This window comes from Xyrauchen texanus, chromosome 37 (genome assembly GCF_025860055.1).
Source record: "Xyrauchen texanus isolate HMW12.3.18 chromosome 37, RBS_HiC_50CHRs, whole genome shotgun sequence".
NCBI classification, from domain to species: domain Eukaryota; kingdom Metazoa; phylum Chordata; class Actinopteri; order Cypriniformes; family Catostomidae; genus Xyrauchen; species Xyrauchen texanus.
In genome coordinates this window covers 34966620-34982643 of record NC_068312.1, presented here as the reverse complement: position 1 = coordinate 34982643, position 16024 = coordinate 34966620, and the positions used below count along the sequence as shown (strand labels likewise).

Below are 16024 nucleotides of genomic sequence, written 5' to 3'. Positions count from 1 at the left end.
AGCGCTCCCATTGCTCAGCGGTGATTGAGTGCGTCAGATGAAAGAGTGAATTGCTGTGGGTGCAGGCGTGTTTCGGAGGTGTTGTAGTTTATGCTAAATACTAATGGAGACGCAATCAGACCTGGTGTTGTACTTCAAATGTCTCTGGTTGCCACTGTGTGAAGAATGTTAAGAGTGGGAGAGGCCCAGAGCCTGAGATCATAGACTGCTGTAAGATCAGGCATGATACAAGCTCCATCACGCCACAGGTTATACTAGTAATGAATAACCTTGACAGTACTTAACCATGATTTGTATGTTTATCGTATTGTCAAGACAACAAGAAAAGGGATTTATAATGCATGTTATTCTGTTTCTTACTGTAAATTCGGTAATCGGACATATTTCTGATATTAATATATCAGAATATGAATGGATAGGGTATAATGGGGCTAAAGCCCCTACACTTTAGTTATGAAAATGTTCAAATTGGACTAACATTGATTATTGTGTTTATAATTACCAGGTAATTGGAAACTTCTTTTCTGAAGTTGTTGTTTTAAATAAGCATTATCTTCATTTGTTCCTCAAAAAAAAAGCATCTTGCTGTTTCAAAAGTATTTGCATTAGTTGACACATTTTGCTCTATAACTATTGCCCCTGTATCTACACAATATCACTATAAAACTCCTGGGGGCCATTTACCCCAAGTGAGGAAGCCTTTTACCCCCAGTGAGGAAGCCTTTTACCCCCAGTGAGGAAGCCTTTTACCCCAAGTGAGGAAGTCTTTTACCCCAAATGAGGAAGCAATTTACCCCCAGTGAGGAAGCCTTTTACCCCCAGTGAGGAAGCCTTTTACTCCAAGTGAGGAAGTCTTTTACCCCAAATGAGGAAGCCATTTACCCCAAGTGAGGAATCCTTTTACCCAAGGTGAGGAAGCCTTTTACCCCAAGTGAGGAAGCCTTTTACCCCATGTGAGGAAGCCTTTTACCCCAGGTGAGGAAGCCTTTTACCCCAGGTGAGGAAGCCTTTTACCCCAGGTGAGGAATCCTTTTACCCCAAGTGAGGAATCCTTTTACCCCAGGTGAGGAATCCTTTTACCCCAGGTGAGGAAGCCTTTTACCCCAAGTGAGGAAGCCTTTTACCCCAGGTGAGGAAGCCTTTTACCCCAAGTGAGGAAGCCTTTTACCCCAAGTGAGGAAGCCTTTTACCCCATGTTAGGAAGCCTTTTACCCCAGGTGAGGAAAGCCTTTTACCCCAAGTGAGGAAAGCCTTTTACCCCAAGTGAGGAAAGCCTTTTACCCCAAGTGAGGAAAGCCTTTTACCCCAAGTGAGGAAAGCCTTTTACCCCAAGTGAGGAAGCCTTTTACCCCATGTTAGGAAGCCTTTTACCCCAGGTGAGGAAAGCCTTTTACCCCAAGTGAGGAAAGCCTTTTACCCCAGGTGAGGAAAGCCTTTTACCCCAAGTGAGGAAAGCCTTTTACCCCATGTGAGGAAGCCTTTTACCCCAAGTGAGGAATCCTTTTACCCCAGGTGAGGGGTAAAAGGACCCCCTCACCACTTTTATGCGAAACAACCTTCTGTAATAATTTCTTTTCACACAAATTATGTTGCACCATTAATATTCAATATAAGTAAATCTGTTTTTTCAATCCTGATACATTTTGTGACCAGAAAAAAAGCTAATTTGTCTAAACAAGTGTAAAGATGTAAAGATAACCCAAACATTCAATAGTACTATGAAAATGCATTTTAAAAATACAAGTTATTACATGTTTAAAACTATGACAGTCTCAACAAAGAATAAAATAAACATTAACTATTGCAATATTTATTATTAAAATCATTTCTATCAATTTTTCAAAATGTATGACCCGCTGTCCCAAAAATTACACAAAAAGTGTGAAAATATTAATTAATTGTGTGTTTAGGATGCTTAAAATGTTAGCTATGAAATTAAAATGTAAAAAATCTACATTTGACATTTTTGGTTATTTGCTTTACAGTTTAAACTTACATTGCGAAAAAGTCTACAAAGGCTATTTATTGCCAGGATTCAACAGGTCTATAGAGGGCATGTTGTCACAAAAGGTCTAAATGTGTTACTGAACTGTATCTTTATTCCTGGGCAATAACTGTGGAAAAAGTTCAATAGTGTTTTTTCTTAAGTTATGTGCCTATACAAAAATGTACTTATAAATCTACCCTGAGAAGTGTTTCTCTTGGAAAAAATGTGACAACTACTGTAGTCCTCCTTTTTCTCCTATATGTTGAATTAAGGTCATTTTTCTTATCCCATTGGCAAATAATTGGTTTTTGTTTTAAGGATTAACCTTAATCAATTTTGTTAGATTTATGCCTAAAACAAGGAAAAAAATACTATTTGCCAATGGGGTATGAAAAATCTTATCTTACAAAGTTTAACTTGTCAATTAAATTGATCTTTTTAAGAATGTTAAAATATTATACTGAAAACAAGACAAAAAATACTGACTAAGAGAATTATTTTTGCAGTTGTGTTTTAGCTCATAGTGTGATTTTGTGTGTGTTTGTGTGTAATGCAGAAAGAGGAGATGTGTGGGAATCTTACCCTGCAGCACCACATGCTGGAGCCTGTGCAGCGAATCCCACGTTACGAGCTACTGCTCAAAGACTATCTGCACCGTCTGCCAGAGGACGCGGACGACTTCAAAGATGCGCAGAGTGAGTGCAGCACAGCGGAACGCTGCAATGGGCCTTATCTGCTTCACTGGCCATGGCAGCCCAATTTCTGTGTTTTATTTCAACTGTCCATGCATGTGTCTGGAAATATTTCAGTGAGAAGTTTCATTTGAGGTTAACTGGCCAAGATGAAAGGTAGAGGAAAATGACACCTTGTGAATATGAAGACTCGTGTGAGATGAACCCGAATTTATGCTTTTGTTCTTTGCAGAATCTCTGGAGCTGATTGCCACTGCGGCAGAACATTCAAACGCTGCCATCAGGAAAATGGTGAGTGAAGTTTAAGAAGAACCACACCACAGCACAACACACCATCTGGGGTGAAAACCAACACTGCCACTTTACATCCCTTTGTAATTAAGCATGGTTGCATCTTTAATGTGTAGTCTGTTAATGGTCTTTCATTTGGAGCTGTTAATTGCATATTTTTTATTTTACACATTTTGAGACACTCTCTACAGGCTGGGTAATATATAGAATATTTCTGATTAGCAATGTTTCTGCTATAAATGTAGAATCAAGCAACAGTGTAAATATTGCAATGATTTTATTGCACTTTGTTTTTGTCCATTAAAGGAATGATCTGGGTTCAATACAAGTTAAGATCAACAGGCAGCATTAGTGGCATAATATTGATTGCCACAAAAGTAATTAAGACTTTATCCCTCGTTTCTTTTACATTTACATTTGCGCATTTTTCAGACGCTTTTATCCAAAGCGACTTACAGAGCCCTTATTACAGGGACATTCCCCCCAGAGCACCCTGGAGTTAAGTGCCTTGCTCAAGGACACAATGGTGGTGGCTGTGGGGATCGAACCAGCAACCTTCTGATTAACAGTTATTTGCTTTAGCCCACTACGCCACCACCACTCCATATTGTGGTGTTTTTAAGCTAAGGTGTTTTTGAATTAAGCAAAACAGTAAGGCACTTACAATGGAAATTAATGTTACCAGGCCATAAAGGTTCAAATAGACACTGTTTAGGATAGTAATGTTATGTAAATAAAAGATGTAAATGTTATATATGTTAAAGTTATTTTATTGTGATAAAATCAAGGATTTAAAGGTGTTACAGCATTTGCCAGATTACATGCGTTATGTCGCCATGCCAAAAATGTTGCAATATAGGATATAACTTTAAACAGATAAGGGAAGTAAGCAATTTTATTACATTAAAATCATGTTAACACTTATAATGCTCATTTCTTTTAGCTATACTTTTGAAACACTATGTTTTTGAATGTTTATGGCCTGGCCGCATTTATTTCCACTGATAGTGCCTTACAATAACCGTTATTTATTAACTTTTTTATAAACGAGGGACGAGCTGAAACAATTTTTTGTAGTAATCAACATTGTCACAAATGCTGTTGCTTGAGCTTAACTTGCTGAGCTTAACCCAGAACAGTCTTTAGATCTTTATCTTTAGACTAGTTTTGCAATCCTTTCTTTTCTTGCAACTCACAACTTTTAAACTTCAAAAGCAAAAATGCTGTTCGAGTTGGTAAGTTCGATTCATTTCTGTAAACAGTTCAAACTGTTTATTGCAATGAATCGACTCAAAACACAAGCATGTATTTGTGCCCTTCAGGAGCGCATGAGAAAGCTTTTGAAAGTGTACGAGTTGCTCGGTGGGGAAGAGGACATCGTTAACCCGACTAATGAACTGATTAAAGAAGGACACATCCTGAAACTGTCAGCCAAGAATGGCTCTTCACAGGATCGATACCTCATTCTGGTGAGAGAAACATACTACAGTTGTTTGATTAGTGGTGTTTACTCACTATTTCTTCAGGAAAAAATTGTTCTTCTTAATGTCTTATGGGAAATTGCGTTAAACTCATATTATTTTCACTTTCTGAAGTTCAATGACAGGTTATTGTACTGTGTTCCCAAACTGAGGCTGATAGGACAGAAGTTTGGTGTCCGAGCACGGATTGATGTCGACGGCATGGAGGTTTGTCACATTTTTACCTCCTTCACGGCATTATATTCAAAGTAAACCTGCTGTTATGAAACCGTTTATTCACTCGCTTTGTTTCACAGCTGAAAGAGACCAGCAGCATGAACGTACCACGGACGTTCCTGGTGTCTGGAAAACAACGTTCACTAGAGCTACAAGCAAGGTACGATTAATGGCTGAAAATATGAGGGAACGTGCTTCATCTGCTTAAACATTTTATCTGAGGTTGATTGACAACTACAGAAATGTTTGTTTATGTTTATGAAGCTTTTGAGGGGAAACACTCAGAGCTATTGAAAACAAGATAAAAATATGTGTGGCTTTAATGGGTTAAATGACCGCCTTTCACTTTTGTCAGGACGGAGGAAGAGAAGAGAGACTGGATTCAAGTAAGCTTTTCCTGCATATGACATATCAGAGGTTTTAATATTTATTCTGATCTCGTCCAGCTTAACCATAACACTCCCACTCATGCTGTTCTCATTTCTTTCTCTTTCTTTTTACTCACAGGCAATCCAGGCCACTATACAGAGACATGAACAAACGCTAGAAACCTTCCGTATGATAAACTGCTCATTCCGTGAGGAGGACTTCACTCCTCCAAACTCTCCGGTTGGTTTTTTCTTATCACTCACACCCCCAAGGCACTGGGACCTCATTGGGTGAATCTCACGAAACCTGTCAAGATTATGTCTTTGGGGTTACATTTCACCCCAAAATCAAAAGAAGAGAGAGATAATTTTTTTTCCTCTATTCTCTAAAGTAAATTTTCACATTCAATTAAGTGCAAAAATTTACATATTAATAATCTTAGAACTATTTATGTAGAAATACATTCTGCTCATCTTTCATGAATGAGGCCCATTTTATTACAGTTATTTTTGTACTCTAATACAGATCAAAACAACTATTTTACACTAATAGTTTGGTAAAAGCAACCTACAAGAGATACTAAATTTCATGATGACTGGCCATTCACAATGCTAGGTTTAGCTTCTGAAATTTGATTGGCTGCTGGCAGCCATTTTTTATGATTTGTCCAATCAATATTTTAAAGATATGTAAGCACTTCATCAAGAAGATGCATGCTAAATCCCAACTTCCCTGAGGAAACAGATTCATAGTTAACATGGTTGTATTGTTATAGAGCCCCCCATTAAGAATAATAGCTCTAGAGTAACTTAACCAACACTGGAGTGGTGGTGTAGTGGTCTAAGATTTTAACTGGTAATCAATCAGAAGGTTGCTGGTTCGAGCCCCACAGCCACTTATTGTACTACCATTGTGTCCTTGAGCAAGGCACTTAACTCCAGGTTGCTCCAGGGGAATTGTCCCTGTAATAAGTGCACTGTAAGTCGCTTTGGATAAAAGCGTCTGCCAAATGCATAAATGTAAATGTAACACTATGGTAATGAGAATTTGAGGGAAAATGTGCTTAATTGTCATAAAACTAATGTTGCAATGCCGCAAGAAAACAGGATTTATTCACAATTTAATTTCTTATGTTTTCTTTTGATATGATTCATTTTGGTTATTGACATGTTTTTGTGAGATTCACCCCATACTGACATCCCAGGGCCAAAATAAAATATATGAATAAAATAATATTCTCTTCCCATTCTTTTTTTTTTAAATTTTTTTTTACCCGGTCAGAATTCCACAGAGCTTGGAAAGCGAGCGCCCACTCCGATCAGAGAGAAAGAGGTCACACTGTGTATGAAGTGTCAGGAGCCATTCAACTCTATTACCAAACGACGACATCACTGCAAAGCATGCGGACATGTAGGTTACACAACTTCATTAAAATGCTCATTATGTTGAAGCCAATTGCTGGATGTGATGTCTTGATTTCAGGTGGTCTGTGGAAAGTGTTCGGAGTTCCGTGCTCGTCTGTTGTACGATAACAACCGAGCCAACCGTGTGTGCATAGACTGCTATACGACGCTGGTAGGAGTGCCGCCTTCTCCGGCCAGTCTGGCCAGTAGCACACAGAGGCGCCGCTCCATTTTAGAGGTAAAGCAGAATATGGAGATGGTTGCATTTTAGAGACAAGAATGAATACATTAAAGGAATATTCCAGGTTATTTGCAGCATAATGATTGTGGACAGAATCTACTGTAAGCTTTCCATTACCACAGACAATTCATTTGACTCAAACTATTGTGCTTAGTTTAAGTAGAATATTTTATGAACCACACAAGCTTTGTTAGAGACAGTGTCTTGTCTGTATAATCTCTAAAAAATATTATTAATGCTACTAAATTAATGGTAAATTAAACAAATTGAACTGACACTAAAAAACAAAATGCTTTAAAATACACTTAAATGGAAATGTATATATATATATATATATATATATATGTATATATATATATATATATATATATATATATTTGTATATAGTTTTCTTTAAATATTTAAATATATATATATTCCTGGGAAGGAAGATTCTTGAGAAATGCCAAGCATATACAATGCTTATATATATATATATATATATAAAATCTTTTTTTTTTAATCCCAATTTGGAATGCCCAATTCCCACTACTAGGTAGGTCCTTGTGGTGGCATGGTTACTAACCTCAATCCGGGTGGCTCAGTTGCCTCAGCTTCTGAGACTGTCAATCCATGCATCCTATCACGTTGCTCGTTGTGCATGACACCGCAGAGACTCCGCATGTGGAGGCTCATGCTACTTTCCGTGATCCACGCACAACTTACCAAGTGCCCCATTGAGAGTGAGAACCACTAATCGCTACCACAAAGAGGTTACCCCATGTGACTCTACCCTTCCTAGCAACCGGGCCAATATGGTTGCTTATGAGACCTGGCTGGAGTCACTCGGCACACCCTGGATTCGAACTCGCGACTCCATGGGTGGTAGTCAACGTCAATACTCGCTGAGCTACCAGGCCCACCTGAAAATGTATTTATAACAAAAAACAATACTCACATTCCTTAAGTGTATTTAAATTTCCGTGAATTAAGAAAGGGCTAAGTGAAATTAATTTAAAGTAAATTGATTGTTATTTTTATGACAATCGACTATAAGAATTTTTATTGGACCGTAGGACAGAAAGCTGAGCAAAATGTTCAAGAGGTGACGCGTGACGCATTGTCCTGTGTTTACACACGGAAACGCTGTTTCCAATCGTCTCGGAGTGGTTCACGTGAGAAAGTGTTTTTGGACCTTTCTCTCATGTCAGCGGATTTGACGATTGTGGGTGGATTTCAATTGTGTGATGAATCCATTTAAGTACATATACCCTGTTCTTCGAATTATTCATCGATTGGATTAAGAATATACTTTTTTTTTTTTTTTTCTCTCTGCTTCATATTGCTGTCAATCTAGATTAGATTACTTTTATCTTCCAAAAACTGACCTATATCCACATCTTGTTATATACAAAGTAGTTTACTTTCGTATCATGCTAGTATGACCATGGATTTACTACTTAGGAGCCCAGTGGAGCAGTCTAGACAGTGGAGACTTAATACTGTGACTCTTAGGGACAGTGCCTTCTTAGATTACTTCTCCTCTGAATTAAATCCTTTCAGTCTATTAAATAACATGTATAGCTTATGCAAGAGAGATAATTATTTCATATTCTTCCTCTACTAAACATCAAAGAATGGCAAATTAGAGGACTTTGGAGACTGAGGCATTTGATAAAGAAAAAATGTAAAACAGTTCTCCTTCAGCAGACTTATTAAAGGAGTTACAAGTGATTAGGTCAGCCTTAGATTGTCTCCTTACTGTGGATGCGAAGAATAAAATAAGATACTTGAGACAGAGATTTTATGAGCATGGAGATGAGTTGGGGAAGTTTCTAGCATATCTTGCTAAAACAAAGTGTAAATTCCCAATTTATTGCGACTATTGTTGATTCAGACAATGATAGTTTTCATGATAGTACAAATATTAACAAGTCTTTCAAGGAATTGTATATGAAATTCATCTGAACAAACAGGGGACCATCTTAAACAAATGGATGAGTTTTTTAGGAGACCTGACTTGAGTGACTCAGCACACCCTGGATTCGAACTCACAACTCCAGGGGTGATAGTCAGCATCAATACTCGCTGAGCTACCCAGGCCTCCCTGTTAGAAATCATTTTAAAATTATGATTTTACGCTTTTATGTAATTTCCCCGGTTGTATGTCTGGATGGTTGCTTGGGGCTTTAGAAATTGTAACCCCGCCCCTGGTAGTCCTACCTCAAAAGGACGATTTATAGAACTTAATAACTCAACTATTTATTTATTTTTACTGCAGAATGCATGTAGATGCTACAAAAAGTTTGATTATACACGTTTTGTGTAATGTGTGTCCAAAGACAAGATCCACGCAATCCATTTGTCATTGAATAATGTGTCTTTTATTATCCTTTCTGTTCTTTACAGTCAATTGTTGAAACAATTGACAAAAACAACCAAAAATAAACACTTAATCACGAATAGCACGGATGGGGTGTAGATGCCATTCGATTCCTCTCTCGTTATATGCGGTCATTTACAGACACTCTTTACAGAACTGCCAGTTTTCTTAAAGCGAATGTACCGATTTTAGCACTTGTGTGTTCTACAAATCGATGTAAATACGTGTAAATAGTATAAATTATGCATTAAACAATAAACATGTAAAAAAAAAATGATATGCAATATAATATTAGATTTATTTTTTAAACGCTAATATGGGACCAAACTGAAGAAAAACAAATCAAGTATCATTTCTAAAATGTATATTTTCATAATGTACCTAGTTTCAAAGTCCCCTGAATAGAAATATTCAGCATTCAACACCACTAACATTCAGTTTGAACAATCCTATATCCTCCAACCTGCTTGTGTGCTAGGCTTCCATTGTTAGTGTATTACTGTAAACACATTTTTTGATCTTACAAACTAGCGGAGTGTAATTGTTAGTGGTAATCCATATTAAGATTGTAACATGTGTTTTCCGATGTGCAGAAACAGGCCTCTGTGGCAGCTGAAAACAGTGTGCTGTGTAGTTTCCTGCAACACATGGAGAAGGGAAGTGGACGGGGATGGCAGAAGGCCTGGTTTGTCATTCCTGAGAATGAACCACTGGTGTTGTATATCTATGGTGCTCCACAGGTATGATAGTCAAACGTGGTGGCATTAAAGAAATATTTCTGTTCAATACACGTTAAGCTCAATTGACAGCATTTGTGGAATAATTTTGATTACAAAAAAAATTACAAATCTCTTTGCCCCTTCTTTTCTCCGGCCAATTCGAAGATACCCACAGTTTAAAAAGTATAGCAACAAGATGTAAACAAATGCATGTCAGCATTTAGTGTGTTAAAATCTCGCTTACTAAACTTTACTGTGCAAAGTTATATCCAATTTTATGATTAACGAATTTTACGAGTCAAAATTAATTTTTGTGGTAATCAATATTATGCCACAAATGCTGTCAATTGCACCTAACTTGTATTGAATCTGGACTATTCCTTAAACTAATCCACTGGTTTTATACATGATACCACACAATTATTAAAGTCAATATTAAACGGCATTCACAGCCCCTTGTACTGTAGTAATGTGACATATTTTTTATTGAAATTGTGATATTCAATGCAAAAACAATTGTAGGGTGAGACTTAATTTTATCCATTGTGAATTGATTAGATTGTAAAAAGTGGTCTCAATGAAAGATTATAAAGACAAAAATGTTTGCTTTAGAATTACATACACAGATGAATCGTAATAAAACCTTATTTTTAGGTTATTTTTTTATTTAATGTTGACTTAACAGCTGTCTGCATACTGCTTAAAATAGATGTGATTTATGTGTTTTTGATTTTATTTAATTCATGTATTGATTATTTTCTCTCTTTGTCTCTTTCTCTCAACAGGATGTCAAAGCTCAGCGCAGTATTCCCCTGATTGGATTCGAGGTGTCTCTACCTGAATCAAGTGACCGTCTTGAACGTCGCTACGCCTTCAAAATGAGCCAGAGTCATTTGACCGTTTACTTCAGTGCCGACAATGAGGAGCTACAGCGACGCTGGCTGGAGGTTTTATTAAGAGCTGGGAGGGGGGAGGAGTTGCAGTCAAATGGTCCCATTTCTGAGGCCCTTGAGGAAGAGGGGGAGGAGCCAGTGCCTGCAGGAGAAAGCACATGATTGGCTTAAAAATGCTATATAATTTTGCACACACAAACTGTACAAAAGTGACCACAGCAACAGGATATATTAGACAAGAACACACACATTTAACTTCTCTCTTACACACATCTGTATTAATTGTCAGTTGTAAGTTGCATGAAAAACTCTACAGGTACGTTTCAATGTGTATTGCTTGTGTGAGTGGCCAGTGTTCGGAACAATCTGACGAAAGTGTGCACACTTTAAAGAAAACTTATCAAAGGACACATGGTTATGTGCTTCATATTTAGTATCCACTTTTTCGACCGCTAGCAGTTTCTGTGTTAAATTGACCATTTCTGCCAAATGTTGAGGTGTTGTGAAGTGGTTTCTCGACCGAGGATTCTAACTCTGTAAAAGAAGACCTGTAGGCTTTGTTTTAGCATAATGAGACGGTTTTATTGATGTCAGTATGGTGATGTGACTGGTGGAGTGACTGTGCTTGAATGTTTGGTCTGGTTTCATGAAAAGTACAAGTTATACAAAGAATCATCAGTCAAAAACACATCTAGGTCACATTTCACCCCAAAATCAAAACAAAATAAATAAATACTTTTTGCATAGAAAATTAAGTACCAATACATTTTTTTGCATGCGTCCAGAATTGCTTTTGAGTTTATTTGTAATTCTTATGCTCAATGGATTCTCATTAGTGTAATACTGTAAATATGTTTTTTAAAAATCTGCATAAATTAAGATTAAGATTCAACTTTATTGTCATTGTGCAGTGTACAGGTACAGAGCCAATGAAATGCAGTTGTTTTCGCATATCCCAGCTAGCTGGGGTCAGAGCGCAGGGTCAGCCATGAAACAGCGCCCCTGGAGCAGATAGGGTCAAGGGCCTTGCTCAAGGGCCCAACAGTGGTATCATGGCGATGCTGGGGCTTGAACCCCCCACCTTTCGGTAACCCTTTCAGTAACCCAGAGCCTTAACCGCTGAGCAAATACTATCATGATGTATACGTACTTTACAATTTAAATAAGATATCATTTTTTATATTTTAGAAAGAAATATGCTTAATTGTTAAATCACTTTCTCACAGCTTATGCAGAGAAAATTATAAATAAATCATTTATTGGTTGATTTCCCTGAAAAGTGTAAACACTGTGGCTCTATGCCAATTCCAGTATTGCCGTGTTTCTATGAGCGACAGCAACACTGGCTCAACCAATGGTGTAATTTTAAGGTGGGGCTATGAAGGTGTATTGGGAAAGCTGTTTGACACCAATGTTTATTTTTGCAATTCAGATTGGTGGTGCTAGTAGCGCAGAAATTACACTTCTGCTTTAAATAGGCTTTGTTTTTAGGCATAATTTAATTTCTTATTTATTTTGTTTTGATTTTTAGTTGATATAAGATTAGGACATGTTCAGATTTTGTGAGATACACCCAGTAACCCCCAGCTTACACAATCAGAAGAGGTTAAAAGAGAGAGATATTTATTTATGATTTGGTTTGTTCATTTTAAATTGAGGAAAACGGCAATAATTCCTTGGTAAGAGGATCAAATCCTGGATTTTACATTTCTATTACATATAAAACACACTGGCTTTTAAAAACAATGTGAGAAAATAGTTGTTAAAAGATGGGCCACATTGGTTATTGTTCAGGTATGCAAGCCTGTGTTTATCATCGAAACGCAGTGGTTATTCATAGTTAGTCTGATTACGTGTGGTAATCAGGAACCGAGTTGGAGGAAAACCGAAAGTTTTATGATCCGTTTATAACAGAAATATCAGGCTCTAGAAAGTTAACTTCCTGTTGACACTTGGAAGACAACACCAAATGCACTCTGCCACCTAGTGGGCCCTCTTTGAGTGTGCATGAATGTGCATTTGTGCACAATGGTTTTATGAATGCAGGGATGTTTGGGGTATTTGATAAGACTGCAGATATATGAAGATTTTTGGTATGAATGGGGCTAGTTTTTATCATTGTAAATCCAATGATATTCCTGCCTTATTTAGAGGGGTTTTGATAAATATAGAGTATATATAAGTAAATAAAACATGATAACAAGTTTTGATGAGGCTATCAAATGTTTTCAACTGTGTTGTATTTGTGCATGAAAAGTGCAAGCGGTTAAAGGCCAACTTAATTTGTAAATATAACTTATTCCTCTGAGCCCAGTTTTGTGGGTTAGGTATTGTTGATGAGCTTGTTTTTTGATCTTTGTTATATGTGCCGTTTTAAATGGACTTCTGAGCATTGTGGTACATTTCGGGCTAAAAAAAGCTTAGGAAAAGTTTTCTCTCTCTTTTTTTATACCACTTATTCCAGAAGTAGATATTCAGTGTTTTAGAAAGAGGCTCATTGAATTTCCTCTTTTGAATCCAGTTTCCAAAATGTATTTTCCAATGTGAACGCCTGATGGCTCATTCAGAACTGCTTTAAGTTTTGGTGTTTTGATATTGCTTTAATCTTGTTCTTTTTGTCAAAAACATTGCTTGATTAAAAGGAAAGGGGAACCAGTTTGTGTGTTTCCCCAATCCACCAGCCTCCAGCCTGTCTGCTTGAATAATAAGGGATAGTTCACCCAAAATGACTTTATGATGGGGAGTGAACTATCCCTTTAAGATGCAAGAAAGCTGCGACTTTTGCTGATTTTTCCCCTGACTGTTAATGGTAGAGTATGGCTTAGGAGAGTTGATGGTTATGGGACAGGGCTGCGTGTTAATTTACATGTTTACGATTTGTACTGGTCATTCCTGGACCTCAGTTGAGCCTGCCTGTCACTTGCACATACATATTCTCATCTTCCTGCTTCTCTCCGTATTATTGTTCTTGATATCCTGCCTTACGATATTTTGCACCCCTGTGGTTATCTACGCATTATTTTTCAAAAATTGCTTTTTGCCAAAGTATACTGCAGAAAATGTGTATTAGAGATTGAAATGTCATTTTCTGTGTGTTTTGTCTTTGATCGCATTATTATCTGGTTAATTTTTTTGTTTCCTTTCTCTTTTTTACTATGAGTATTTATTGTTGTTGTTGTTTTTTTTGGTGTGTTTTTTTTTTTTTTACTCCTTGAGGTAACTTTAAAGAGGCTTGTGTGGTATCAAAAGTTGAACACAACCAAAAATCAAATACTTTTTTGTTTTGTTTTTGGAGAACATAAGTTATGGTGTCTGTGCACTCTCAGGCTGCAAAAAAAGAAAGAAAGTATTTTATCTTGTTTTCCTGTAAAAATATCCAAACATTCTTGAAACAAGGTAAATTTACTCAAGATATGTTGTCTTATTTTCTTAGAAATCTAAAAAAATTTAAAATTATGCTTATAACAAATGTTTAGATTTCTTTAAAAACAAGACTTAATATCTTGTCATTCTGCTTAAGTAATTTTGTCTTGTTTAAAGGATGTTTAGATCATTTTTTTTTAATGCAAAATAAGTCAAAAGTACTGTTTCTGTAGAATCACAACAATTGGAAGTTAATCCATGAGATTTGATTTGTGATCTTTCAACTGAAGCCTCCGCAATCATACATTTCTATTCAACTAAATTATTTGTAAACTACATTTAAAAGGTAAATAATTATTTAAGAGCCAACAAACGATATACTCAAACAACAAAGAAATACACTGTAGTTAATTTTAGCAAAACCCTTTGATTTAAATTGCAGTGAATAATTCCGAAACAGAGACACTATTTTGTTTGTTTGATCAAGAGAACAGCTTTGTGTTTATTAACAACACAATGACATCATGATGGGATCAGGAATTCAGTTTTCATGCATATTGATGTACCTGAATAAATGGGCTATACAAGGTAATCAAAGCTTCTAATGTATGCAGGAGTAGCACAATGGTCTTTTGAGAATTAGTCTTTTTACATGGCTATCTGGCAAAATATGAGTAAGGATCATTTGGGAGAAACCATAGTGCAGAGCAGACAATTAAATGTTAGTTTGTATATATTAGCTTTGCAAATGTTTATGCTCGAATCTATTAAGAGTACATGAATAGCACAGTCTGATGATGACCTGTTCCAACTGCTGGAATTTTGACTTGTTATAGAGTGTTAATGTTGTTCATTTTTATACCCTTGTCCGATTGCACCAAATTCAATCCTGTAATGAGGACCTACTTTGATACAATCCAAACTCAAAATCTATTTATTGTAAACCAAAGTTTGGTCAAGCGGGATTCTATGTCTCTTTTATATGGACACATACGTAATGGAGATAAGGAAAGAAATGTGCAAATTCTGAGTGCAGACGTTTGTTTATAGATGTTAATGATTACCTGCATTGACCCTGGTTGTGATTTACCACCCCCTCTCGTCTCCTGTCTGGCATCATCACTGCGTGCCAAACCCGAGGTACTGGTACGAACACCTCTGACCTGTATCTGCTTTTAATGCTGAGTCCTCTTGTGATGTACATCTGCAACGAATCAGTAAAAGTGGGATTTGTAAAACATCGTCAGAAATGTTCAAGAACGAAGTTGAGGCTCTGTAATTTTGTTCAGAAATACTCTCTCAGACGAACATGAATTGACTGCATTGTGAGCTTTGATATGATTGTTTTGACAAGCCAGACATTACACTATATTGTTTTTCCTCATGAAATCTGGTTTATTGTAAACATAATGGGTATTACTGTTATTTCAAATACTATTATAATTATTATTATTGTTAATTAAATTAGTGGCAGGCCACTGTGTACCATTGTATGTTAATATCCCAATGAAATCTGTGCAAGATCATGAAAATGTTTATGAATTAAAGAAATAAAACCACAACCATGTATCAAAGTTACTTCTAATATCCAAACACTGTAATGTGCACTTTAATAATGTAACCGAGCTCACTAACAAACAGTTTTTCATCACTAATGTAAAAGCATATAGCTACGCAAAGGGGTGGTGTGGCATGCTATACTCCATCTGAATCTATTTTTCACAGCATTTTGATAATGCTTGTATAACTTTCATATTAATTTAGAGACTACACAGAATATTTTTAATGTTAAAAATGCATTTGGAACACCGCAGGGCAGCTTAAAATAGAATACAAACATTAAAACAATGCTTTATTACCTACAATTTTTGCCTAAAATCTTTATGCTGATTTAAAAAGAAAAATTCCATTGACACTTTATGCTTCAAGATACTATAATCATATTCTATAATAAATAATTTAGTTATATTATGTTTTTCCCATATGTCATAAAGGCTATGCGAATGA

General features: G+C 36.4%; 1 protein-coding gene across 1 annotated transcript in view; it reads left to right on the top strand.

Annotated features, from left to right (window-relative positions):
* The window catches only part of LOC127630485 (FYVE, RhoGEF and PH domain-containing protein 1-like), a 79830-nt gene extending 64251 nt beyond the window's left edge, over positions 1-15579 (top strand). Inside the window, 11 exon segments of the mRNA XM_052108049.1 lie at positions 2544-2682; positions 2912-2970; positions 4293-4439; positions 4566-4658; positions 4748-4827; positions 5023-5053; positions 5175-5276; positions 6318-6446; positions 6519-6677; positions 9636-9782; positions 10547-15579. Coding sequence (XP_051964009.1) covers positions 2544-2682; positions 2912-2970; positions 4293-4439; positions 4566-4658; positions 4748-4827; positions 5023-5053; positions 5175-5276; positions 6318-6446; positions 6519-6677; positions 9636-9782; positions 10547-10816 — 1356 coding nt within the window. The 3' untranslated portion in view covers positions 10817-15579.
* Positions 15580-16024: the final 445 nt, after the last annotated feature.